Source organism: Mauremys reevesii, linkage group 3 (genome assembly GCF_016161935.1).
Source record: "Mauremys reevesii isolate NIE-2019 linkage group 3, ASM1616193v1, whole genome shotgun sequence".
Lineage (NCBI taxonomy): Eukaryota > Metazoa > Chordata > Testudines > Geoemydidae > Mauremys > Mauremys reevesii.
Window position 1 is genome coordinate 97,159,663 of NC_052625.1, and position 26,960 is coordinate 97,186,622.

Here is a 26,960-nt window from a genome sequence, read left to right on the forward strand (position 1 = left end):
CTTAAGCGTGGGCTATACAAGCATGCCCAGGACCCTAGATACTCACATTGCTAGCTCATCTTAGCTGCATCGTCGCTGCTATTTTTAGCCATGCTAGTGTGGGTACATCTACCCATGCAGCAGTCACACCTCAGATTGCCGCACAGACATACCCTAAGAGGCAGAGCACAGAACTCACAGCCCAGGGGGAGGGGAGAGAAGGCTAACATGGCTTCCTAACCCTGGTCTACTCTGGAACCCACAGCATAATTTCCCCCAGGGACCCTGTCTAAATTATGGCAGTTCCTAGGGCTGCCCTGTGAGGAGTAGTGCTGAGTGCTGCCGTTGCACCCCCAGCACACCTCCTGTGCCCCCAGGACTTGAAAAAGAGTCCTTAGGAGGCAGCCTTTGGACTCTCCACAGTGCCTGAACTGGGAGAATCCTCTCAGCCAGAACCAGGGCTCTTAGGACCCTTTTATGTGCCATAAAGGTCCTGGAACAAGAATGAGGACCTCCCTCTGTATAGTTTGCATTTTGTAGCACTGGGCTGTATGTTTGCTTGATTGCATTTAGGAGATCATAGCAAATAAATAAAAAGAGGCAAGTGCTTATGACCGATTTCACACAAATGCAAGGCCAAATACTGCTCTGTTATACTAGAATATTGATTTTTATAGAGTAACAGAGCAAATTTATCCCGCGGTATTAATCCATTCATTATTTCCAGTCCTGTTTGTACCTACTGAAGAACATCAATATGATACTGTGTAATATTTCACAGGCTTAGCCAATGCAGGGTATTATTGCTCTTGCCTTCTGCTATTTTTTCTTATTATTGTACAGAAAGCAAGCTCTGCCTACATCCATGAGGAATATAAATATAGAAATATTTTTAGAGTGGTGTGATATACAGATTGTACTGCCATGAGTGTGGGATGTCCGTGTTACTCCACATGTGGAAGTAACTAACAAGTAAACCAGAACTTGAATAGTGTTAAATTCAGTATTTGCTGGCTGAGATACTTAACCAACTGCAGAATTCTTTCAAAAGTCCTGCGGTGTAATTTATCTTCTTTAAGATAAAATGAACAAGATAAACATCTAGAAAACTACCCAGATCCTTAACATATGCTGTGTCTAGTATTTGCCTACCCCCAATAGGACCTGATTTAATAGCCCAATTAATTCAATGGAAAGATTCCCATTCACTTCAGTTAGCTTTGGATCATACTTATAGAGAGGAAGTATGAACTCAGTATGTGTCATGGAAATGTTGGGCCATATCTTCAGCTAGTGTATAGCAGCGTAGCTCCAGTGACTTCAGTGGAACTACACCGATTTATACCAGCTGAGAATCTGGCTCCTTTTATAATAGAGAATTCCAGGTGTTAAAGAACCGTTTTTGTAGGTGGAAGCATTATTATAAGATTTTCCAGTTGCTATGCAAAAATGGACAGATGATGGCTGGAGAACTTGTGTGTGAAAGAGAGACAGAGATAGAAACATACAATGTATCAGTAGTCTTTTAAAAAAGACAGAATACTCTTAATGATGGAATAGTATGGTAATTTTATTGTACATTCTGCATATAGAAGTTATTGGTTCAAACTCGGTTCTACATTCTGGCTGCAACGGCCTTTCTCACATCCTACTATATTGCCATTTAAGGTACCTCTCATCTGCTTTATATTGTATTTCTAAAGAAAGACACCCCCCCCCCAAATAACAGCCCACATTGTACCACTAGGAAAAACTCAATGAGCAGCTAGAAGAACAGCGACAAGAGCAAGCCCTGCAGAGATATCGCTGTGAAGCTGATGAGCTTGACCATTGGCTACTCAATACTAGAGCCTCTTTGGACACCACTTTGATTACTTCTGAGGAACCCATGGACATGGAGGCTCAACTGGTTGACTGTCAGGTAAAACAATAATGATGGTTCAGTTCTTCTACTATTACACTGACTAATACCTTGTTCCATGAATAGTTCCATTGACTTCAGTGACATCACTGTGGAATTAGAAAAGTAGAATCAGGCCTATTCTTTGTTACCATGTGAAGGGACACACCCTCCGGGAGGAAGCTAAGGAGCTCTTCTGGGCCTGTGCTGCACTAGCAAGGCGCACCTGCAGGGCTTGTTCAGACCAGAACAGGAGGAGCTTAAAAGGGGAATTTTACCACGGTAAGGCATGGTGAACAGTAAGAAGACTGCTCCTCCAAGAGACTGAGGGTAACTGAGGAGGAGTCAGCTGTGGGAAAAACTATTCCCAGAGGTGCCCTGGCTGTCAGCAAAGCAGTATGCCCCAGGAAGAGGGGTAGGAGGTAAACTCCTTGAAGGGGCAATAGATTTTGGGAGACTAAGCTGATAAAGCCAAACATCCTGGGGCTGTCTGAGATACTGTCTCTTTTCCAGCCACCCCAAGTGTTGCCAGCTGGGGTAGAAGAGAAGGTAAATTATGGACAGTGGGACCTGCGGGGAGGGAGGGGGTGTCTAGGAAGCTTTTTCCACCCACATACCTACAAAAAGAGTGATCAAGCACAGTCAAAGCATGTTTTAAAAGGAACAATATTTAAACATAATGTTAACAAACTGTTATATCCTGGTTACTGAGATCCTTGGGATTATAACCTTCCAACAAAAAATGGAACCTTAATATTTAAAACTTTTGTTGAGAAAGTTAAGAATGCCCAGTGATAGCTTGTGCCCTTTTAGAACATTGAGTTCAGCAAAACTCAAACTTCTGAAAACCAGAAAATACTGAGTTTAGGTAAAGCCAGCGACCTTAAATCTACCCCCTTTCAAGATGGCAATAGCCCCTGGGAATTATCGGCATACACTCCAGCTGCATTTGCTGTGTTAGGTGTAGCTTGTTCTGCATGGTGGAAGAATAAGTTGGAGTAGCTTGGAAGAGCTGTGATTGTGATATGAAGAGATCTGGATCTGAGTCCCCCCATGTGAGGCATCAAAGGAAAGAGGTGCATGAGTACCTTGAGGTCTGCATCTCTGCAATACAGAATTGTGGAGGTGGTGACAGTAGCAGGGCACTGGGGTCATCTTGCAATATCTTGAGATATGAGAACTGTCTGTGGAGGTAATGATGGGAGTGGGAAAGTACAGGTTTAGGTGGTATCCTGTGTGCAAGTGTGAAGTGGTTATATAAGGATAGGACGTAGCTGTTAAATTTTACAAGTCTAGTATTGTGTCAGACAAGTAGGCTCAGTGTTTGAGCATGGTGCAGATAGAGCCTGTCCTTCACAGTGAAAAGTCAGAGTGGGAGTGTGTGTGTTATGGGTGTTGTGAGGCATCGCTCAAAGAGGGTGAGGCATCACTCAAAGAGGGCAGAGTTGAAGTTGGATAGGTGTTTACCTGAACTTGGCTTGTCCTGGTTTTCAGAAGTTTGAGTTGTGCTGAACTCGATGCTCTGGAAGAACACAAGCTATCACTGGGCAGCCTTAACTCTGCATTAATGTAGTCTTTTTTGCCATTTAATTTCCTAGTTTTTTAAACAGAGAAATGTTTGTTGGTAGGAGGTAGTGATCATTTAGGCAGTTGTGGTTTTCACCTAAGTTTGCAGTTGATATTCTACTGTGGCTAGATAATACTCAAAAGACTTAGTCTTCATACAGTGTGTTTCATCAGTAGATCTCAATGAGCTTTATATCATTATCCCCATTTTACAGCTGAGAGACAGAGGTGAAGTGGCTTGCCCAACGTCACCCAGCAGGCCAGTCACAGAGCTAGCAATAGTCTCAGTTCAGTGGTCTTTCCACTAGGCCACATGGCTGCTGTGTAATTCCTCAGTGCTCCTCCCCCCTCCTGTTGGTTTGGTACAGTGGAATGGGGATGATGGTCATGGTTTGAAATGTTTGCAATGTGTAGTTGCTAACAAGGCTGTTCCAAGAAATCTCAACCTATCTATGTTCTAGTCCGCCCCTCCCCCACACATGGGCCAGCCCCCAAACTGGGGTAACGTGTATATTATTAACTATTCACTTTCTCAATTTCAGATGTTTAAATTCATGTTAACTTTATTCCCCCACCTGAAATTCCAGCTCCAAGAGGAGCAGGGTCTCCCAGAACACACAGTGGGCAGGGAGAGTGCTCAGACCCCTGCAGGGGGTTAGGACTCCCCCAGATCTCAGCACATCCCCAGAAGGGGAGAATTCAGCATAGCTGGTTCTGAGAGGACTGACAACAGCATCATCTTCTGCTACCTCTCACATTCTCCAGCCCCTTTCATCTTCTTCCCCTAATTGCTACCTACTTACCCCTCATCTTAGGCCCTGACCTATCCACCCATTCCCCCACATCCCTAGCCCAATCACCACTTCCCTGTCAGTAAGCATTTGAATGCACGTGTAATTTATTTTCTTTTCAAAAATAGTTTCAGCGTCTTTTGAATATTCCACTGTACACAGATGACAGTTCTTTTAAAAAAAAAAAAAAAAAAAGTAAATAAACCCATATCAGCACTTGACAGAAGCAGATTTTTACAGATGTTTACAGCTCTTTCTCAGATTTCAGCCCAGGGTGGGTTTCAAACCTCAAAGTTGCAAGAATCTCTAAACTTAATGAAATGTTGTTGTTTTTTCTGGGGGCTGTATCTCAGGAACTCTTTGCTCAAACAAGCCCACATTTGGATCACTAATCCTACCCTACACTCTCATGAGGCATAACAATTTTCAAGACAATCTGTATACGCACATAGATTTTTAGAGCATTTAGAAGAGTCATTCTTGAAATCAAAAGCTGGCCTTAACCTTAACTCTGGGGAGGGGCTCTACACATCCGTTAGCAATAGAGCAGGCTTAGGGGTCTGACATTGCCCATTGATCTCAGTGGGATGTTCTCAAGTGAAAGAGAAATGGAGATGAATACAGCCTGAAACAAGAGCTTTGAGACTTATGAATTACTCCATTCATGTCAGTCGGTGTTCCATCTCACTTCCACCGTGCTGGAGACTCTGATACATGTCAGGCATATCCATTCTCAGCTCCCCACCCCAGCACTATTTGAGTATTATCTAGCCACAGTAGAATACGTGAATAAGAACACTCAGCACTGTGTTCTTGGAGCATGCTCCCAAACCAGAGGGGCAGGGCCTCCCCAGACCCTGGTTCACAGAGTCGGGGGACAGTAGAGAGATGGGCTCAGATCCCCTTAGAGGGACAAGACACCCCAAATCCCAGCTCACATGCGGGGTGGCAGAGGGAAAGGGGCTCAGACACCTGCAGAAAGTCAAGAACCTGGCTTACATGATGGGGTAAGAATGGAAGGTCAACCCTCCCCTAGATGGGCAAGTGCCCCAGATCCTAGCACAGACTCAGTGCAGCAGGGCTCAGACAGTTAGACTCCAGCAGGGAGGCAGAGACCTCACAGATCCCAGTTTACATATTAAAAGGTAGGGAGAGGGGCCCAACCCTCCCAGAAAACCAAGCTCCTCCAGAACCTGGCTCATGTTGGGGACGAGAAGGATGGGTCATACCACCAGAGATGCTCAGGGAGCCCCAGCTCTGGGCACACACATGAGGGACAGCAAGCAGGGCTCAGACCCCCAGATTGGCAAGCTCCCTCCAGAGCCTGGCTCCTATCGGGGGTGTCACATGCTTGTAGATGGGCTGGGGGCCCTCAGACTGTGGTGCACACAGGAAGGGGGGCAGATAGATGCCTCTACTCTCCCAGCCCCATGTCCCCCGTTTTAGTGTTTCACGCTGCTTCCCACCTACTTTTCCACCCCTAAGAACCCTCCCCTCCAAGTGTGCATTTGTTTGGGTAGTTTATTTTCTTTTTAAGAAGTAGTTTTGGTGCCTTTTTCTTAGGGATCAGAGGTCTCAAACCCTGGTCCATAGGGCTTGTAAGCCCCAATAAGCTCTAACCTGCCATCCAGTGATCTGCTAACAGTTGCACAACTAGAATCTGAACTCCAACAGAGGACTCAAGTGCTGGGCTATGATTGGCAGAGCTCTGGGGGTTTTGATTGGTTCCCTGCTTGTACTTAAACAGAGCACGGGGGCAGGAAGTTGTTTGCACAACTGTGTTTCCCTGTTTAGGACTCCTTCTCCTGCAGTACCTGCTCCTATTGTCAGTAATTTCCTGGTAACCTGACCCTGCATCCCTCCTGGCACCTAACTCTCAGGCTGCCTTCTGATCTGTCTCAGACTCTGACCTCCTGGCATCTGATCGTGCTTGGCTCCCAACTCCTGCTCTGACCACTAGGTCAGACTGCCAACATGCTGGTCGTGACACTTCTGAATATTCTACTGTATTCAGATTATATTTTCCCGAAATAAAAATTCCAGTTTGATAGAGGTAGATTGGAACATCATGCCTGCTTTTTTCACTTCAGATTTCTACCCTAGGTTGGATTAAAATTCACACAGCCAGTTGTGGTGCTCAGATTTAACAATAATTACATAGCCTAAGAACCACCCAGGTTCTGTAATGTGGAGGTAGTTTTTTTTTCAGGTAATTAGTACCTCTCTCTGCAGATGCTCAGGGTAATCCTTGATTAGGGTGACCAGATCACCCAGGTCAAATATCAGGACATGGGTGGGGGGGGGAGAACAGGGACAGAGGGGGAAAAAATGGCAGCAGAGCAACAAAAAAAAAAATCCCCCACCCCCGATTCCTCCTCCCTCCGCAAGCGCTGGAGGAAGGCCCGGGAGACTCAGGGGAGCGCGGGGCTGGGGTGAGTGTGAGTCTGGCCTGGCCCCAAGCAGGCAGGACTCGGGCGCGGTACCTGGAGGGAGAGTAGGGGGCAGCTTGCAGGGCCAGGCGGCGGTTGTTCTCCCCACCTGGGCAGCGGGACTTGGGAGCAGCCGCTGCTGCAGCTCCCACTGCCGCGGGAGGAGGAAGCGGCCGCTGGCCAAGCTTGGCGGCTGCGGCTCTAGCACCCATTAACCCCCCGAGCCCGGGCCTGCTACGGGGACCCAGCGCGCACCCAGCCCCTGGCCAGTCATGTCTGGGCTGGCTGCCCAGCTGGTGCAATCCCGCGGGCGGCCCCAGAGTGGGGGCAGCAGGCCCCAGCCCCCCCATCCCGCTTGGGTCCTGCAGGAGAACGAATGGGGCTGGGCTGCCGATGCCTCCACTGCGGGATTGCACCAGCCGGGCAGCCAGCCCAGACACGACTGGCCAGGGGCTGGGCACAGCGTGCGCGCTGCTGGGTCCCTGCAGCAGGCCCGGGCTCGGGGGGTTCTGGCCCGGGCGCCAAAGCCGCAGCCGCTGAGCGCCACGTGCTTGGCTGCTTCCTCCCCCCGCAGCAGTGGGAGCTGCAGCAGCGGCTGCTCCCAAGTCCTGCTGCCCAGGTGGGGAGAACAGCCGCCGCCTGGCCCCGCGGGCCACCCCCCTACTCTCCCTTCAGGTACCGAGTCCTGCCTGCTCGGGGCCAGGCCAGACTCACACTCACCCCGGCCCCGCACTCCCCTGCGTCTCCTGGGCATGGCATGCTTGGCAAGAGGCGGTGATTTGGGGAGGGAGCCAATGGGGGAAGGAGGGGGCAGAGTCAGGGCGGGGGAGGGCACGAGCCCTTCTGGGCTCCAGAGCCTTTGCTTGTTTGTCCAGTGTCCCGACCTAACATTGGTCGGGACGCGGGACAAACAAGCAAATATCGGGACAGTCCCGATAAAATCGGGACGTCTGGTCACCCTATCCTTGATGTGCATAAGTGGAGAAGCAAACTCTTTTTTTTTAAATAATGTTTTAATATGATTTCCCCCAAAAGGACTGGTGAATGCCACATACTCTTTTGGGGTAATGCTAGAGTACTGAAAATCTGAGCCCTGGTCTGGTCCCTGATTTCTGTGCTGGTTAGTCTTCCTTTATGCACTGATTCAGAGCTCAACTACCCTGGGGTGAATCATGAGTAACTCTGTTGAAGTTAGTGGTGTTACACTGGTTGAAAATTGATGTAATAGAGATTAGCATCAAACCATATTTCCAGTCTTTAAGACCTCTTCAGTAGTTGGATTTTCAGTCTGCCCAATCCTGCCATGATCTTTCACTGTTCATTCTTGGGAAATGTGTTGCTATCTGTAGACCAACACTTTGAAGTTAAAATAAAATGGTGGAATGATGTATCATTTGTATGTAAACTATAGGAAATGGATTAGTGAAAAGGCAATAGCTAATCTAGTGTGGAAAAATTAGTACTGCTCTTCAAGTAATGGTACTTTAAATTGCCTGTGTTTCAAAATTCACAAGACAATCCTTTGTGTAACAAATTTAACAAATGTTTTCATTTTTTCAAGTTCTGCCCATCTTTTACAGCACACATTCCTTCAGAGGACAAAGCTGCTAGAGCAGTGGTTCTCAAACTTTTGTGCTGGTGACCTCATTCACATAGGAAGCCTCTGAGTGCGACTCCCCCTTATAAATTAAAAACACTTTTTATATATTTAACACCATTATAAATGCTGGAGACAAAGCGGGGTTTGGGGTGGAGACTGACAGCTCATGACCCCCCATGTAATACCCTCACGACCCCCAGTTTGAGAATCTCTGCTCTAGAGCACTTGACAGGTGCTGTGGAAAATGGAAACGCACCTTTATCAAACTAAATCTGAGTAAAAATCTATCATCTTTTAATTTGGAAGTAGCAAAATGTGCCTCATTATCTATTTAATATATAAATAGTGAGCTGCATATCAGGAAAATAGATTATGAAAACAAGTAAGCCACAGATTTGTCACTATAAATCGCTCTCTAGACTAAAGAGGATTAAACAGGGGATCTCAGGGCCATTCAAGCACCAATCAGAAAGGGCAAACAGTGAGAAGAGAAGCTTATCAATACAGACACAGCACTGTGGGGGAAGGAGGGTGGGAAGGCAGAGAGAATGACTTATTTCTTGTTGTATATTCAATGAAGAGGAAAGGAGTAGCCATAGCTGTGTGTGATCTATTTATTGTCCTTATGCAGTGGTGTCACTGTCCATCACAAAAAGAATGAAGTAGCCACTAGGCATCTTAGCCACAGTTGCCGTTTAAATGCAAAAAAGGGTGTCTCCTTTGCAGCACATTTTCTGTTTCCAATAAGCCAACTTTTCAATGAACTTCTTTTAAAATTTACAACCAAAAATAAAAAGACGAGACATGCAAAAGGTTGGAAGCATATTTCTGAGGACTCTGGAGGGGACTGGAGAGTAAAACAAGGAAAATCTTTAGTTTGGAAGAGGATGAGGTAGGCCACGGGTCTCCTTGCCAGGAAGCTTGGTGGATGCTGGAAAATGTATGGATTTGCCTCTTTGTTTTTGCTGCTGCAGAACATGCTGGTGGAAATAGAACAGAAAGTGGTGGCCTTGTCAGAGCTCTCCGTGCACAATGAGAACCTGCTCATGGAAGGAAAGGCGCACACAAAGGATGAGGCAGAGCTGTTGGCGGTAAAGCTCAGAACTTTAAAGGGAAGCCTTCTGGAGCTGCAGAGAGTGCTGCACGACAAACAAATCAACATTCAAGTAAGCAGCTCTTTGTAATTGGCTTTGCAGGGACCAGTATTTTTCCCCCTAACAATTGAGGTAGGGGGGTTCCAACAATTGGAAGAGGGAGTTAAGAAAAGTTTTACCATTATAATGTAAGTTACACATATTAAAACAACAAATAGCAGTATGCTAAAACATATACAGAATTTCTCTAGCAAGCTGTAGCTGAATATTTGCATGATATAACACAGATCATTGATTTCATAATTAATTAAGCTATTTTTATCTCAGTATCTTTACTAGACAGCAATAACATTACTATTTGATTAGTTGGCCTAAATTTACTGAACCCTTGTCCCCAGTCTTTTGTCTGTTGTAGATTGTAAGCTCTCTGGGGCAGGGACTGTACTTACTTTTTTCCATACAAGAACCAAATTGTCAACAAAATAATGGAACATATATTAAATATTGCAATCGGTAACTAGTATCATCCAACTAGATAAGGTATTCTCTCTCTTGAAGAAATGAGGAACAAAGATTAACAGATTTAACCTGAATATTGCTTTATGATATTATTCCTATCAGTATGACTGTACCTAATGCAACTAGATAATGTCTTTTGTTTTAACAGTTCTTATTTATTCTTTAGGCTAAATTAGCATGGGGAGAAGTGAAAGCACGCAAGAAAGTCGAACATGTAATATGACAGACTTGCTTTTGGTTTTGAATTTGCTTGCTCTGGGATTTTTTTTCTTCTCTAGCCTTTGGTGTGCAAATCAAATACATGATAAGCTTCAAAAGATGTCTGTATTGTAATACAGATTAAAGTTTATAGAGCACTTAGCTTGAAAAGTTACTAGGAACTATTTTTAGTCCAGAAGTGCAAAAAAAAAACAACTTTTTTTTTTCTTCAAAAAAGCAGATATCATGCTTTTGCTGTTCAGATTAGGTATTAGATGTGTTGAGAATTTTTTATTCTGAAAAGAAAACATTTTATCCCAAGTACCCCTTCAAAGTAAACCTCATGATTATGCAAATTAAATAAATGTTATCAGCAGTGTGCTGAGGTATAATATTGTCACATATATGTCAAATAAAATCACTGGCAAAATGCAAAGATAGAAATAGGTATCAAAATTTTATTTCTTGCATGATGGCTTTTTAAATACGATAAGATAAATGAACCCCAGTTTTATTGTAAGCTTATTTACAGAATTTTTGGCTACTTTGCTAATATTAAGATAATTTTGTTATAATTTAAAATTATTACCGGACTTAAATCATTCGCTTACCCCAAAATGTTACATAAATGCAACACTTCCATTTTATTTAAAGACCATGTTCTTAGAAGTTTATATATCCATGTAAGCAGCTATTCTAGCTTTTAGGACTTCAGTTGCAGGTCATGAACATAAGAAGATAGAGGAAGCTGTGTAACATCAGATCAGTGAAGGATATTTTAGTAAATGACCCATTCTTATAATAATTTCCTAGTCTGAACTTCTATTTCAAGAAGTTACAAGTTATATTGCATCCTCTCTTCTCTTAAATTCATGATTCTCATCTTATAATTATTTCCTTGATTAGGTGACCAAGGCATAGGGAATTTCCTGTGGATTAATGATCAGAGGAGCTGATGGCCTGACATATAGTTGAGGGGACATTAACCCCAGCTGATCACTGATCCTGAGGAGATGTTATGTGCCAAGGCCATTATTGCTCGCATCAGATGAAAATGCAAACATAAAATCACAGGCTTATCATTCTCTCCTGAACCTGCATATTCTCTAGGTCACTGCTCTTGGGTACAAGACTGCCACAGAGAGGGGTAAGAGGGTCTCTCCTCAACCTATACCAGACAATAGAGCTGGATAGCAATGAAGGGAATGCATGTTGTTCTGTCCCAAGTAATATTACAGCAACCACTTTACCCCTGTTCCTCAAGGAGACTCAGGAAGCATTGTGCCCTCTGAGGTGCTTCACTTCCCCCACATCCCTGCTGCAAATGTGACCCAGTATATAAACTGCTGCAAAACACTCTTGCTCTGTGCCTGTACCTATCCTAATAGCTTGCTCTCTAATACGCTGGAGAAGTTAAACTACTTTGAGCACAAACTATTTTGCAGACAAAATTCTTTGTCTTCCAGCACCCTCTGATGCACAGGGCATCCACCAGTTTCTGCCTTTTATTTAGGTCTTTTGCTGGTCTGTTCAGGCTTTTTGAGTATCATGTTGATGGCTATACTACTTTCTCTGTTGTTCTGCTTAACGTTTCTCTAGATTGCCCCCTTTTTCTCTGTCCAGATAATGTCCATAATATCACTTCCCATGGAAGTCATGGTGGCGGCATACTTAAAATGTGTCCTAAATATGGCGATCACCATCATTGTCTTACCATGTTTGATGCTTTAGATTGGTTTACTCTACTTAGACTCTCTGATATTGTAAGAAACTCTTTCCAATGGACTCTGAATATCGTCCATAGGCATGAATGAGTTGATCTTATCAGTTTCTGTTGTAGATTTCCATGACTCTGCTCCATAAATGAGGACTGACATGATGCTAGTGTTAAAAATGTGTCATTTTCTGTCAGTGCCAATCATGCAACTTCTCCAAATCTTTTCCAGTTGTATGAAAATTGTTTGCTGCTTTTGATATTTGTTACTTGACATCAAGTGTGGTGTCACCATCATTGCACAACTCACTCCCTAGAAAGATTAAAGTACTTACTACTTCTAGTGTTTCTTTGTCCATTCAAATGGTTATTTAGGGGACATTGATAGCCATATATTTTATCTTCCCCTTGTGGATGAACAAACCAACTTGCTTTGCTGTTTCTGCTAAAAGCTGTGTCTTTTCTTCTATTAAGTAATGTGTTGAACTGAGGCAGGACAATGTATTCAGCCAAAATGAGGTCATCCAATTGTATTCTATCATTTGTCCATAAAATTCCTCAGTTGCCTTCTGTGGTTATTGTCCTCATGGCAAAGTCAAATAATAGTGGGGACATAATACACACTTGTCTTACTCCAGCTAACCAATTTTCCCTGCAGCACATCCTCATTCCACTGCCCAATTTCTCCACTTCTCCCTGATCCCACTTTCTGGCCCCTTCACCCACTTCTTATATGGGGAGCCATATCATCCCCTCTCTCTGCTTTTTCCCCAGTCCCTGAGTCTATGTCCCAGCCTCATTTTGCTCCTTCCCCTCTCACTGAGCAGGAAGCAGGGATTCTATGAGTTCATGGAAGCCAAGGAGTCAGAAAAAGAAGCAGAGACAAGTTCTTAAATGAGGCTGGGAAAAGGAGGTGTTCAATGGAAAGGTTTAGAAGGGACTAGACAGGAGGGGCGAGGAAGCCTGAGGCTGTGGGTAGGAAGGAAGCAGAGACCTGTAAGCCAGAGACATTCAATTAAATGTTTACAGGTCAGGTCCTCTTCCCATCTCCCATCCTAGGCCCAATCCGTTCTAGCCCCTCCCTAAATCATGGGCTTGCAACCAGAAATGGTGATGCAGAGGGGCAAAGATGAGGAAAATGGTGAAGATAATGGCCAGAATTTTTAAAAGTGATGTCTAAATTTAGGCTCCTATGTCCATAAATCAGCATCTAAATAAATGGCCTGATTTTCAGAAAGGCTAAGCATCCACAACTCCCAGTGAAACACTTACTTTTTCTAATGCAATAAAAGACTGAAAAACATTTTATTCCTCAGAAAGTTCCCAAATTTCTATAGTTCAGTTAATGTTAAAAGCCCACTAACCACAATTTCAGTGTAGTTACTCAAGTGTTGTTGGCTAACTTTCATGTAGCTTTTTAAAAATCAAGCAGAGGCCTAAATTTACCATTGACTGCACGTATTTGGCTCCCAGTGAAATCAGTGGGAGCTGTCTGTGCCCCTCTGAGGGCAGAATTTGTCCCTAGTTTCCTACAAATTCAGTGACTATTAGATTCTTTCCCAGTTGTCTTTGTTCGGTTTTTTTTTTTTTTCATTTCTTGTAGCTCTGTAAGCAGTGCAATTCTTAGTCTTTCAAAGCAAACAATATATTTTGGGGTTTTGGAATCAGTAAAGAAAAACAACAGGAGAAAGTGTTCCATGATAGCCTGGTATTTCTGTATACAGATATTTAAAAGGTGCTAACTTTGAATATACCCAGACAACCACAAATCCCCAAAATTCCAGAACCATATAAGTTCATGTCTGTAAAATGCTGGAGAAGAAAATTTGTGCTTAAATCCCTGTATTTAAATACATTCTTCTGCTATTGCTGATCAGCACTTCTGAATTTACGATGGATGTGGATTTCATTGAGTATTTTAGGGGTCAAGGATTATGGAAAGGTGGCTGGATCAAACGAAATATCATCTGTACAATTGAGGGCTTTGTTTTCTCTTTGGGATTTGTTTATACAAAAAATTTGTCTAATAATTTATTTGAGAAGAAAGGATCTATATATATATATATAGAGAGAGAGAGAGAGAGAGAGAGAGTGTAAGGGAGGGTGAATGGGAATCAGTTTTCCTAAAATTGCTGACTGTCCATCTCTTTATCTCTCTTTGTCTCTCTCTGTCAATCAACACTCCATCTTTTGTATTTATCTTTTTATCTACCACAGATAAACTGATTCAAATATACTTATTAATTTTGGGGCTTAGTGTGTAAGCCAGAATGACAACCAGCATTCTCTCATTTGTAAATAATCAGTAAGCTGATGGAAACAATCAACTGATTCCCATCATTGTCAGTTGGAACTTTTAAAGCTGGTAGGCATTTTAGGCCAGGGATCAATTAGTGGAGGTCTTCACTTTTAAAAAACAAATGGAGTGTTTGAGTGAGGTACTGGATTAGCAGCCCTGAAGAAAGTGATCTGCAGTTTATCCATGAAATAACATTCACAAAATGAATGCACAGGGCAATTGCAACTGGAGCTGGGTGAAATTTTTCAGACTAGTAGTTTATTCAATGAAAAAATGCAGTTCTGATTGACCCAAAATGATTCATGAATTTGACCCAGTTAGTTTCATCTGAGAAACATTTTTTTCAGGGCCAGTCTCAGAAAACTATACTTGTGTCACCTTTAGCCAGTGATTAGGGCACTTAGCTGGGAGATGCAGGTTTAAATCCCTACTTTGGAGCAACACTTGAACTCAGTGCTTCCCTAGCCCAGGTGAGCTGTCTAACCACTGAGCTATACTACTCACAAACTCTTCTGCTGAAGTTGTTCCACTCTATATATTGATTATAATTGAGTCAGAGAGAGAGAGAGAGGCTATAACTTGGTGATTAAGGGATTCACCTGGTGCTAAGAGGTGTGGATTCAAATCTTCTCTCTGCCTGATTCAGAGGAGAGATTTAAATTCACATCTCCTACCTCCCAGGTGAGAGCTTTATTCTCTTGTGTTCTCTGGTCCAATGGATAGTTAAGTAGTTATACAAAGCAGAACAGGAGAGAGTGAGTAGCCTGTCCCAGAATAGCTAATATCTTGGTGGTTGGGGTACTTGCATAGTAGAAGAGGGTGCCTCAGTTTAAGTCTTTGCTTAAATATGTATACAGAGTGGGGCATCTTTAGTAGGTGAGACTGAGAGTAACTCACCCCAGGATAGCCTGGTGGTGAGGCTGCTCAGGGGGGAGATCTGAGTTCAAATCTCTGCTCTAGAGTGGAGATTCACAGGTCTCCCACATGCCTGGCCAGTTCCCTCATCACTAGCTAAAGGTTAAAAGGAAACACGCTCTCACTTTTCTGAATCTGACTGGACTTTTCCAGTTTGCTGACAAATTCTAAACATTTTCTGAATGAAACTGAACCAAATATTGTCCCTAATATTTTGGTTTGCTGGCTGAACTGAAAGATCAATTTTTTGCCCTGTTCTAACTGCAACCCTTTTCATTGCTGTCTTGTTAATGTATCTTTTCTCTGAACTTAAGGGACCTCGTGTAAGAAAGTCTATGCCGGTCCTGTTCCTCTGATTCTGCTAGCAAGATGCCAGTTGTGGTGGAGGTGTTTGCTTGGTTTGTGTTATGGAGACCTACCTGATACAGACCAACAAACTAATAAATTTAGCTCAGCTGTGACTTGAAGTTATGTAAACCAGCAACTTAAGAGTTGAAAGGCACTATACCACATTAATATGGACTGAGCAAGCCAGTGTCTCACATTTCATTGTAACATTAAAGGTCCCTGTTATATAAAGTGATTGTTTCTTTTCTTCTTAATCAAAGCAGGGAACTTTACAAGACAAGGAGGAGTGTGAATTGGACCTGGTATCCTCACACAGTCCCAGTGTCCAAGAATGGCTGGCACAAGCACGAACAACCCGTTCCCAGCAGCAACAGAGTAACCTCCAGCAACAGAAAGTTAGTACTTTGTACTTCCTATGCACCGACCAAAGGGTGGGTATGGGGCCATGTTTCCACCTCCTCTTCTCACAAGCCAGCCAAGCTACCTAGCTACTGAGAGGGAGCCATGTTGCAGGGTTTTCTATAGCACCACGGGATCTAAGGCCCCAGTGCAGCAAATTACTTAAGTATGTGCTTTAATACTTTCTGAATAAGGGCCTAAAAGCTTTGTGCTAGCATGCTGCATTATCCTGCATACCTGGAACACTAAAGAGATTATGCTCCCCATCAAAGGTCTGATAGAGCCAGCCAGACCAAATTAAAGATGACCTTGTGATTATGGCAATGAATGGGGACCCAGGAAGTCTGTGTTCTGTTTCTGGCTCTGCCCATTATTTCCTCTGTAAACTTGGGCAGGTCACTTAATCTCACTGTGCCTCAGTTCCCCATCTGTACATTGAGGATAATACCTTACTTCACAGAGGTGTTGTAAGGATACATTCATTAGGGTTCTGAAGTGCTCCACTGCTGTCTTGATGGAGACAATAGATACATGCACCCTTGTGCTGTCATAGTTTGGCATGACTGAGTCATAAGTAGCATATTGGTTTTTTGAGATTACTCACCTTAATAACAATGAGGGGAAGGCTATGGACATCAATATCATTCTGGGAAGATCTGTGGGCATCTATGCATATCTCCTGAGCATTTATTTTGATGGCTGTCCAATTCTGATGGTTAAGAGAGGTAAAAACATGCATAGTATATGCATGAATTTATGATCAGAAAAAAAACCAACCTATTAACATAGCTGTCTTTGTTCTCTGTTAGGAGCTGGAACAAGAGCTGGCAGAGCAGAAGAACCTGCTTCGTTTAGTAGCAAGCCGTGGAGAAGAAATCCTAACCCAACACTCTGTTCCAGATGGCCGTCGAGCTAGGTGAGCTTTGATACATTTTTTTTTCAGCGGGGATCCCTAAGCCTTCATACTTTGGCTTCCTTGCTTCTGTCTGTTTCTTCCACATCGTGTTCTCTAATTTTTGTTCTGTTTGTGTTTGTACAGAGCCTAGCACAATGGGGCCCTGGTCCATGACTGGGGCTCCTAATAATACTATCCCAGACCATTGTGATCTGAAAGCATAATCTTGTTAACAGTTGAAGTGTCTATAACTTATTTTCTCTGCATTAAGTTAATTAAGACTTTTATCTTTGGCTCCCGGAGTGTTTCTTGAATTTTGAGCCTTAGGGTGAGCTTCTCACCCTTACTCTGGACCATTTATGCCAATCGTTGGTTCAGGCTGGGGGAGAATTCTCCCTGGCAATAACTGAAGAAGACATATACAGCCTGCTTGAGGATTCCCGCAAGCCATGGCATGGGAGTATGCAGGGGTGGGGCTGGGGAATGTGGAGAGTCCTGGATTTCCATTTGCTGCAAAGCTGGCCATTAACAGCCCTGGGGGTGGGGCAAGTAGGATGCCATAAATTAGAACAGCTCTCAGGGCTGCTTAAATAACATTGGCTCCTGCAATGTGCCAGAATCTGGGAGGCATAAAGGTGGCTCATAGGATTGCGGAGCAAAAGCTTTGATGCTCAATATTAGGGATTTTTACATCAAAACCAGTGCATGTGAAATGACTCAGCAGGGGAAGAAGGTCAGTTACTCTCAGCAGTTTGTCTTCCTCGGGGGTTAGTGTTTACAGCAAGGAAGTATAATAATTTAAAGTAAATTGAAAATCTCCCAAGTTTGGGATTCAACCCAGTTGTGGAACAGTTGTTTTCCAAATAGCCCCATTCACAGCCTTACCCCTGAACTTGGTTATAAAAGAAGGGGGAAAGTTGAACTTAACCTTTTATTCACCAAGGTTCAGGTAACATGTCTGACATGAGGAGAAGTAGTGCAGGATACATACGGGGGGAAAAAGAGAGAAAGAGAGAGTTGATCCAAATTAATAACTAGTAATTTAAATAACAATTTCTCATTCTTTGAAATAAAAACTGATTCAGATTTTTAATTTGAATGTAATGTATTTTTCATCAATTTGGGGGTTGTATGTGTATTCCTATTAGCTTATATGAGTGTTTTCAGCTCCATACAGTTCATAAGAGTTGGACTTGTCTGGTTATATTTGAGTATTTATTTCTGTTCTAAATGTATCCTTCATATTACTGCCTGAAAGCACAAGTAAAAGCTTTTTTTTTTAAAGGCCTTTATTTCAAAATTGAATTACGTGAAAAATCAAAATTGAAAGGGGCAAGAAACACCTTTAATTACAATACTTCCTGTATAGTTTGAGCTTAACTTATATTTTTTTGTCACAGTGAGAAGCCTGATGTGTTATCTCAGGAGTTAGGCTTGGAAGGTGAGACTCCATCAGCTGAAGATCAAATGAAAATGAAATGGGAAAGCTTGCACCAGGAATTCAGCACCAAACAGAGACTGCTGCGGAATGCTTTGGAACAGGAAGAGGCACAGCCGGTAGCTATTTTTAATGTCTCTGTGCACTCTTATATGAAAAGCATATAGTTGAGCACACAAAGTACAGTTTATGCACAGAAAATGCCTTATGTAGAATACATGTATATAAAAATAGTCAGTTCAAGGAGCATAAAACATGATTTTTGTAAAATTTTACAAATTAACCAGAATTGGAAGTAGTATTAATCCCAGACAAAACACTTTGAACCACATGCTTCCATACATCTGAAAAACCTATAAAACGTCTAGGAAATTATGAACCAAGTCCTGCTCTCATTTATTCCAATATAATTCTGTCGTAGCTCAACTCAAATCAATTGTGTTATGCTGGGGTGAATCTAGAGTAAATCAGAGAAGAATTTAAACTCATTGTGTGGGATCCTGGTCCCATTCAGTGTACTGACCTCAGTGAGGCCAGGATTTCACTCATGAGGTTTTACTGCAAGAGATAAATGGTTCAAGATTTGTGTGGATCGAAGATCACCTTCACTTTAGATGTAAGCAGAACCATTTATCAACTATCCAAGGGTCTGGCTGAGATTAAAACTAATAATTATTATTAGTTTATTTGTATTTTAGTAGTGCCCAGAGGCCCCATTTAGGATTGGGGCCTTCCTGTGCGAGATGCTGTACATATGGCAAGAGACAGGGTCTGTGTGAAAGAGCTTGCAGCCCAGTTTAAAGTGAAATGCAACAAGTGTGTGCATCAAACAGAGAATGAGGAAAGAAGAATGAGAACAACAGTGATGAAGGTGCATGTTTATGTAGACTCACTCTGAGCTTGACTCAGTTCGCATAAAACCCAGTGAAAACTTTCCCGTGGATGTTAATGGAAGCTGGATTGGGCCTTATGTGCAAATGTAGATGGTTTTGTTATTTAAAAATATGGTACAGTATAAATATAGTCAGCGATCCTCATTGGCCTCTCATTTGTCCTGATTAATTAAAAAAAACCAAAAACTGAGCACCCACTATTTTTTTCCATGAGTGTTCCAGCCCTGGCACACCCACAAAGTCAGTGCCTATGCAAGGTAGAGAAGAATTTGTCTAGCTTCAGCTCCCAGCCATTGGATTGTGTTATACTGTACTTTTTCTCTTGTTAGGCACTGGCTTAGTGCTCTGTTCCAGAATGGTGTAGTAACTGTAGCTTTCCAACATATTACTACTTCAGCATCTCGGGGTATACATATCTCATTGCTAAGTCTAGCTCAGCTAAACTGTCCATACATGCTGTGACCCTCCAGTGTGAGCAGCTTTTATACAATATGAATTTATAACAGTGTGTGTAACTTATTTAATAGTGTAGGGGCCAGGGCCGGTGCAAGGAAATTTTGCGCCCTAGGTGAAACTTCCACCTTGTGCCTTCCCCCGACCCAGCCCTGTGGCAGCTCCCCGCCCCCCCCCACCCTGAGGCACCCCCCCGTGGCAGCTCCCCCCCCCCCACAGGGGAGCCATTCAGCACCTTCCCACCCCAGCTCACCTCTGCGCCACGTCCTCCCCGAGTACGCTGCCCCTGCTCTAATTCTCCTCCCCTCCCAGGCTTGCGGCGCCAAACAGCTGATTGGTGCTGCAAGTCTGGAAGGCGGGAGAAGTGGAGCAGCGACTGCGCGCTTGGGGAGGAACCGCTGTAAAAAAAATAAAAAAATAAAAAAATTGGGGGCACCGCTTTTTGGCGCCCCCAAATCTTGGCACCCCAGGCAACCGCCTAGTTCGCCTTAATGGTAGCACCGGCCCTGGTAGGGGTTCCTCAGCCAGCAGTAGTATCTGTTTTTGTTTGAGAGATCCAGTGTACATCAGAAATACTCTAACCACTACTTCTCTCCTAACAGCTTTACAACAGACCAAACAGACTGATGTCTGGCCTACCCTTGTATAAAGGGGAAGGAAAGGCACAAGATAAATCGTCATTTGAATCTATACTGGTTGGTTTGAACCGGGCCTTTGAAGATGTTTCATCTCAGGTACAGTGACATTGTTTGTTTTTAAATCTAATTTTATGCAGAGCTGCTGTACAGCATGAACACTCCTCTAGTTCCCCCCTGGCAGTGAGCTGGCCTCCCTGAACACTAGAGAACCACTGGACATTAGTAAGGTATGAGGCTTCCCTGTATGGAGACAGTATGAACTGACAGACATTCCTATCACTTTGGCTCCTTTCACTCAGGCTGGAGGAGCAGAGAAGGAAAGCCTGCACGTGGAGCAGAAGCTGTATGACAGCGTCGCAGCCACCTCTTCTTGGCTAGATGGTGTTGAAGAATGCTTGTTTGTTGCTACAGCCCTGCTTCCGGAAGAGACAGAAACTTGCCTGTATAACCAGGAAGTAAGTATTTTTAGTTTTCCAATCAGGTTCTGTTTTGCTTTGTATTTTGGGGAGAAGTAAGACTCTAGAATAATAGTTTTGCATAACTGAATGCAACTGGAAAACTCCTTCCAGTTAAGACTCTGTCATCATAAGAATGAGGGACTTCACAAAAGCAGATGTCAACAAACATAGAGAATTGGTAGGTAAGATAGTGTGGGAAGGAAAGCGAAGGGAAAAAGGAGTTCAGGAGAGCTGGCAGTTCCTCAGAGACAGTATTACAGGCACAACAGTAATCTATGCAGATGAGGAGGAGAGAGGAAGAACAGTAAGAGTCTAGAGTGACTGTATCAGCAGCTCTTTAACTATCTAAAATCAGAAAGCAATAATACAAAAAGTGGAAAGAAGAACATACAAAAGAATAGCACAAGCATATAGGGGCAAAATGAGTTGCACCTAGCAAGGGACATAAAAGGCAGTAAGAGGATGATCTAGAAATACCATAAGAGCAAAAGAAAGACAAAGGAGAGTGTAAGTCCAGTACTTACCAGGGAAGGAGAGTTAATAACAGATGACACAAAAAAGGCTGAAGTATTTAATGCCCATTATTTTTCAGTCTTCATTGAAATGATTAACACAATTAATATTAACAACAAGGGGGAAGCAACACGCCAGAAGAGGGTAAGAACAGGTTAAAGAATATTCAGATACGTTAGATGTATTCAAGTTAGCGGAGCCTGATGACATTACCCCTGGGTACTTAAGGAAGAGCCCAAGCAATCTTGGAACCATTGAGAACTCTTAGAGGATGAGTGAGGTCTCAGAGGGCTGGAGAAAGGCAAAGAGAGTATGTATGTTTAAAAAGTGGGAGGAGGAGGACCTGGGAAATTATAGACAAGTCAGCCAAACTTTAATATGTGGAAAGATACTGGAACAAACTATTAAGCAATCAATTTGTAGGCTTCTAGAGGATAATAGAACAACTAATAACCAACATGGATTTGTCAAGAACAACTCGTGCCAAACCAACCTTATTTCCTCCTTTGACAGGGTTACTGGCCTAGGGAAGCAGTATACTTGATATATCTCAACTTTAGTAAGACTTTTGACACAGTCCCACATGACAGTCTCATAAGCAAACTAGGGTAATGTGGTCTAGATGAAATTATTATACAGTGAGTGCATAGTTGGTTGAAAAAATAAAATCGAAGAGTAGTTATTAATGTTTTCCCCTCACACCAGAAAGACATTTCAAGTGTGGTCCTGCATGGTGTCAGTCCTGGGTCCAGTACTATACAATATTTTCATTAACTTGGAAGGAGTGGAGAGTCAAATTATAAAATTTCCAGATCACATCAAGGTGGGGGACGTTGCAAGCTCTCTGGAGGACAGGACTACAATTCAAAATGATCTTGATAAATTGGAGAACTGGTCTGTAATCAATAAGATGAAATTCAATAAAGAGAGATGCAGAATACTACACTTCAGAGCAAAACCAAGAGCCCAGATAAAAAATTGAGAATAATTGGGCGGTAAAACTGCTGAAAAGGATCTGGGGGTTATAGTGGATCTCCGGTTGAATATAAGTGGACAGCGTGATGCAATTGTGAAAAAAGCAACTGTCATTCTGGAATGTATTAACGCGAATGTTGTATGTAAAACACTGGAGGTAATTGTTCCATTCTACTTGGCACTGATGAGGCCTCAGCTAGAGTACTGTGTTCAGTTTTGAGCACCACACTTCAAGAAAGATCTGGACAAATTGGAGAGAGTCCAGAGGAGAGCAATAAACATGATAAAAGGTTTAGAAAACAACCTAAGAGGAAAGGTTAAAAAGATGGGGCATGTTTAGTTTAGAAAAGAGAAGGCTGAGTAGAGAGAGAACTCTTCAAATATATAAAAGATTGTTACAAAGAGGGCAGTGATCAATTGTTCTCCACATCCACCAAGGCTAGGAGAAGAAGTAATGGGCTTGATTTGCAGCAAAGAGATTTAGGTTAGACATTAGGAAAACTTTCTAGCTATGAGGGTAGTTTAAGCTCTGGAATAGGCTTCCAAGGGAAGCTGTGGGATCCCCATCACTGGACGTTTTTAAGATTGGACAAACATTTGTCAGGGATGGTCTAGGTTTACTTGGTCCCACCTCAGCATTGGGGGATGGACTTTATGACCTCTTGTGAGGTCCCCTCCAACCCTACATTTCGGTGATTCTGTGAACAGCACACTTGCATACAGTGGGCCAAAATATGATTTCAGCTACATTACATTGTGTAAAGTGACTGTACTGATTTCAGAAAGCAGAATCTGACCCAATATTTGTCTAGTCAGAAGAGAAATAAGATCACACACTTTTAGAGGCTCTTGTGCCTACTCTCTTTGACTAGAGTAAACTGACAAGCTTATGTAGAAGGATGATAAAACATCAATTTCAAAACCAGGCCATGGCATTGGAGGGATCAGTAAACAAGCCACACTGCGCACTCCTGCAAGATGGTGCATGTCCATATTACTATGTAGAAATTGGAATGAAGTAGAGCAATGGCGGATGTAGCCATTGGTTGTATGCACAATGCAAATTCACAAGGACCAGACCCTGCTTGAGTGGAACAGAAGGCGGCCTCATTCTGCAGTAGCTGGACATAGGACAGCTGTTGTTTAGGCTAAGGGTTCCGTTCCACAGCCCTTTTATGTTTCAGAGCTTTTTTTCTCAGAGCAATGGGCTTTTATTGTTACTGAAAAGATTTCCTGGGCTTTTTAGCATGGTTTTAAAGTCTATTGTGAATGAAGGGGTGGTAGTTACAGCAATACAGTAGGTTTACTTATTTGTGTCTAATTCCAAAAATTGTTCTGTTCTTCTGTAAAAACTCCAGTCTCTTGCCAAAGATATCAAAGAGATGTCAGAAGAAATGGATAAGAACAAGAATTTGTTTTCTCAAACATTTCCCGAGAACAGCGATAACAAGGATGTTATAGAGGACACTTTGGACTGTCTACTGGGGAGACTGACCATGCTGGAGTCAGTAGTAAATCAGAGATGCCATCAAATGAAAGAGAGACTTCAGCAAATACTCACCTTCCAGGTAGGTTGCCTATTCCCAAGGAATTCTCTAGACCCTCTCCCATGTCACTTTATCTGTTGAAAGTTTTGGGGGATTATTAGGGAATAGAATAAATGGGTAAAATTTCCACATGACAAGTGGAGTTTTAAGACAGGATTTTCAGTAGTAACTAGAGATGTTAAGTGCCTCATTTTTTTGGTATCTGACTGGTAACACCTTAAATAAACATGACTTTCAGAAAGTGTTGAGTACTCACACTGTGATGTCTGTCTCAAGTTGAGTATCCAAAAATGGAAGCACCCAAAATCACTATTCCTTTTAAAAATTTGGGCCAAAGTTTCAACTCACATTATTTTTAGCAGAATAGTTGTACGTATAGTTCCCTGTGTGCTACAGCAAATGTTCATCTAATAATGCGTGGCACACATTTGGTATTACAATAAGCAGCAGTCTTTGACTGCTATACATAAGGGGGGGAAAGTAACTATAGCTTTCATATTTCTAAGGTACAAACAGCATAGTGCTTTGTTGGTAAGGTGGGATACAGTGCAAAATATATAACAAATATTAGCCTTGTTTTGATATCTGCCTTCTCAACTTTATTTACACCATCCCATTATCCTTTACCACTCCTACCTCAAATGTCCTACAGTGTGAAAAACTCTGTACATACTACCCTCACCCTTTATTCGCCTAGAAACTTTTTCAGGCATCAGGGGATTACTGCCATCTTCTCCCCTTTTCCTGCCACATAAAGCTTACACTGCCAGTCACTTTAGTAAGTCTCTTACAGGAATTAGAACTTCCAGCAACTGTTGTAAAATTGGTATATCCCATGCCTTCTGTCTCTGTTTAGATCAGGATCACAAACCGAATGAGTATTTTAAAAGGATTTTCATAACATTCAAGAGTGAAGCAAGTACAGTATCTATTTTAGACACATATGCCTGTGTTGTCTCATCTTGAATGAATATCTTTATTCTACATATATTTGGAACTTCCCTCAACACACAGCCTGTCATGTTTCTTTGTTTTAAACTCCAAAACCCCCATAGAGATAGTTTGCTCTGGCACAAATGAAACAAACACTAGCAACAAGTGTTAGGTGTAAAACACCTAACTGGTAGAGAAAAGAGATCAGAAGAGTATATTGTTGCAATACCATAGGTACTGTTGTACAAGAAGTCATCATATGAAATTAAAAATAAATCACCATTATTTTCTGCCTTTGCTGGGTGTCTGAAAATGTAGTGATGTTGCTGATGCTTTCTGGTATTGTGAGCATAGCTGTGCTAAATATGTGAACAGAGAAGAAAGCACTAAGAATTGATTAGAGAGTAGTTCTGAAAAACAACAAACAGATTAAAATATAGTCCTGCTTTGACAAATGACTGAAAACGGCAATATTGGGTTCCATGTTTGTTGTGTCCCATTGACTTCCATGTTAGATTTGCTCAGTTTACAGGCAAAAAGATTATTTTTCATAGAAGAAGCTTGATAGCTAAAATGAGCGATTTAGAAAAATTTGAGCTGTCACTTATTCATTTTTGTTAAAGAAGGCATTCTTAGGGGAAGTATGAATTCATTTTGTCGAATTGGAATGGAAAGGGCCCACATAGTGGGGTTTTTGTTTTGTTTTTTCCTCTGAACACTACACTTGCATAATTGTTGTTTCACCTTTTTTTGAAGTTGTCAACAGTGTCACGTGTTTTTAAAGCATTTTGTACATCTGACATCTAACTGAATCCACAATAGATTGTATGCATTTGTGTTCATAATTCCCATTCTGAATACATACAAGTAACATACCATGTTCTGAAAATTTAGTCCATTGTGTCAACAAGTGATATACTCTGGTTTGGGAAGAGACTAATGTTTAATTGCTGTGAGTTATGATTGGCTATCATTTTTTTCTTTTAAAACTTCACTTGAACTTTATTGTCTCTTATAGAACGATCTAAAGCTACTGTTTACATCATTGGCTGATCACAAATACATAGTTCTGCAGAAACTAGCAGAGGCAGCTGAGCGACCTGAAATGGAACAAATGCAGGTATTATCAAATATCTATTATGAACAAGAAGAGCAGTGTGAGTATGGTGAATACAGAGAGATTTTCTGCTTGAGGTTGAAATAGTCTCTGTAGGACAAGAACCAGATGTGTGGAGTAGGATGTTTATGGTGTGTACATTGTATGTGAAAATAAAATGTGTGCATGTCCAAGAATGTACTTCTGCAAAATATTAAAAACGTCTAAAATAGAAGGGGCATGGAATACACGCACAGAAAACCAAGGCAGCTAAGGAGATTCATATAGACACACAGAGACCATCCAAAAGTATGGTCATTTCAGTACAGACAAATTAGAAGGATAAGTCCTTGACCTAGATCTCTTCAGTAAGTTTTGTCTTGCTGGTGACTGATTAAGTGGCATGTTTTGGTGCTCTGAGGTGTTCATATCCTGACCTCCACATTCTGTGTTTTTCAGACTGAGGAAAATATGCTTTAGCAGGAAATGTGCACTGAATAATTAATCTCAACCTAGATATCTTTTGTCCCATGTTTTTGTTATTCCTGGTATTGAAAACAAACTTCGGTGAATGCAGTGTGCATCAATGGCCACTTTCTGGCTTTTTTGTGATAGGAAATAGGTGGGAGCAGAGATGTAGAAGCAAAGTGATTTGCTCAGGTACTACCATGATGAGTACCTATATGAGAAACTAAATAAATAAACTGATTCTGGCAGTCACTCTGCCTGTGTTGGAGAAACCTAAACATAATGGTTTGAAGTTCTCCAAAGAGCAGCTTTTAAAAAACTCATTGAGTTCTTGCTCCAGCATCTGTTGCTTGATGCCAGTAGGTGGGTGGGGCTTAGACATTAGGCATCACACACCCTTACAGTGCAGAGAGTGTTTAGGTCTGTATTCTGACAGGCTCATGCATGATGTGCTTTGTAGTTCCTGGTACCCCTTTCCTCCCTAGCTTACCTACCCAAAAAAGGCAATCAGAATTTAGTTCCCAATATATAGAACACAAGGAGGGAAGCAAGTATTCAAGGAAACAGACTGAAATAATATGTTAGCTCAGTTGATGAACCATAGATCCTTTAATCTCAGTGTCATGGATTCAAGCCCTGCACTGGGTAAGTACAGTTTTAGGGCCCAATTCTGAAGTCAATAGAACTGCTCACATCCATAAGTGTTTGCAGGATTAGGTCCTAAAACTATACTTGCTCTAAGTTTCTAGAGGTCAAAGAGACTGTGCATGTGAAATATCAATCACTTGTATAAATGCTTTCAGGAGAGGGGCCTTAAAAAATAAGGCTGGCTTTGTGGTTAAGGTACTATACTGGGTCTCAGGAGATCAGCATGCTATTCCTGGCTCTGACACAAACTTTCT

General features: G+C 42.3%; 1 protein-coding gene across 5 annotated transcripts in view; it reads left to right on the forward strand.

Annotated features, from left to right (window-relative positions):
• SYNE1 (spectrin repeat containing nuclear envelope protein 1) overlaps positions 1 to 26,960 on the forward strand; it is a 472,714-nt gene that overhangs the window by 340,647 nt on the left and 105,107 nt on the right. For all 5 annotated transcript variants that reach the window (XM_039529938.1, XM_039529933.1, XM_039529934.1 and 2 more), the window contains 9 exons: positions 1,727 to 1,900; positions 9,240 to 9,431; positions 15,613 to 15,747; positions 16,561 to 16,667; positions 18,047 to 18,203; positions 20,033 to 20,164; positions 20,368 to 20,523; positions 23,373 to 23,582; positions 25,513 to 25,614. In XM_039529938.1, coding sequence (XP_039385872.1) covers positions 1,727 to 1,900; positions 9,240 to 9,431; positions 15,613 to 15,747; positions 16,561 to 16,667; positions 18,047 to 18,203; positions 20,033 to 20,164; positions 20,368 to 20,523; positions 23,373 to 23,582; positions 25,513 to 25,614 — 1,365 coding nt within the window. The remainder of the gene's footprint in view (positions 1 to 1,726; positions 1,901 to 9,239; positions 9,432 to 15,612; positions 15,748 to 16,560; positions 16,668 to 18,046; positions 18,204 to 20,032; positions 20,165 to 20,367; positions 20,524 to 23,372; positions 23,583 to 25,512; positions 25,615 to 26,960) is intronic.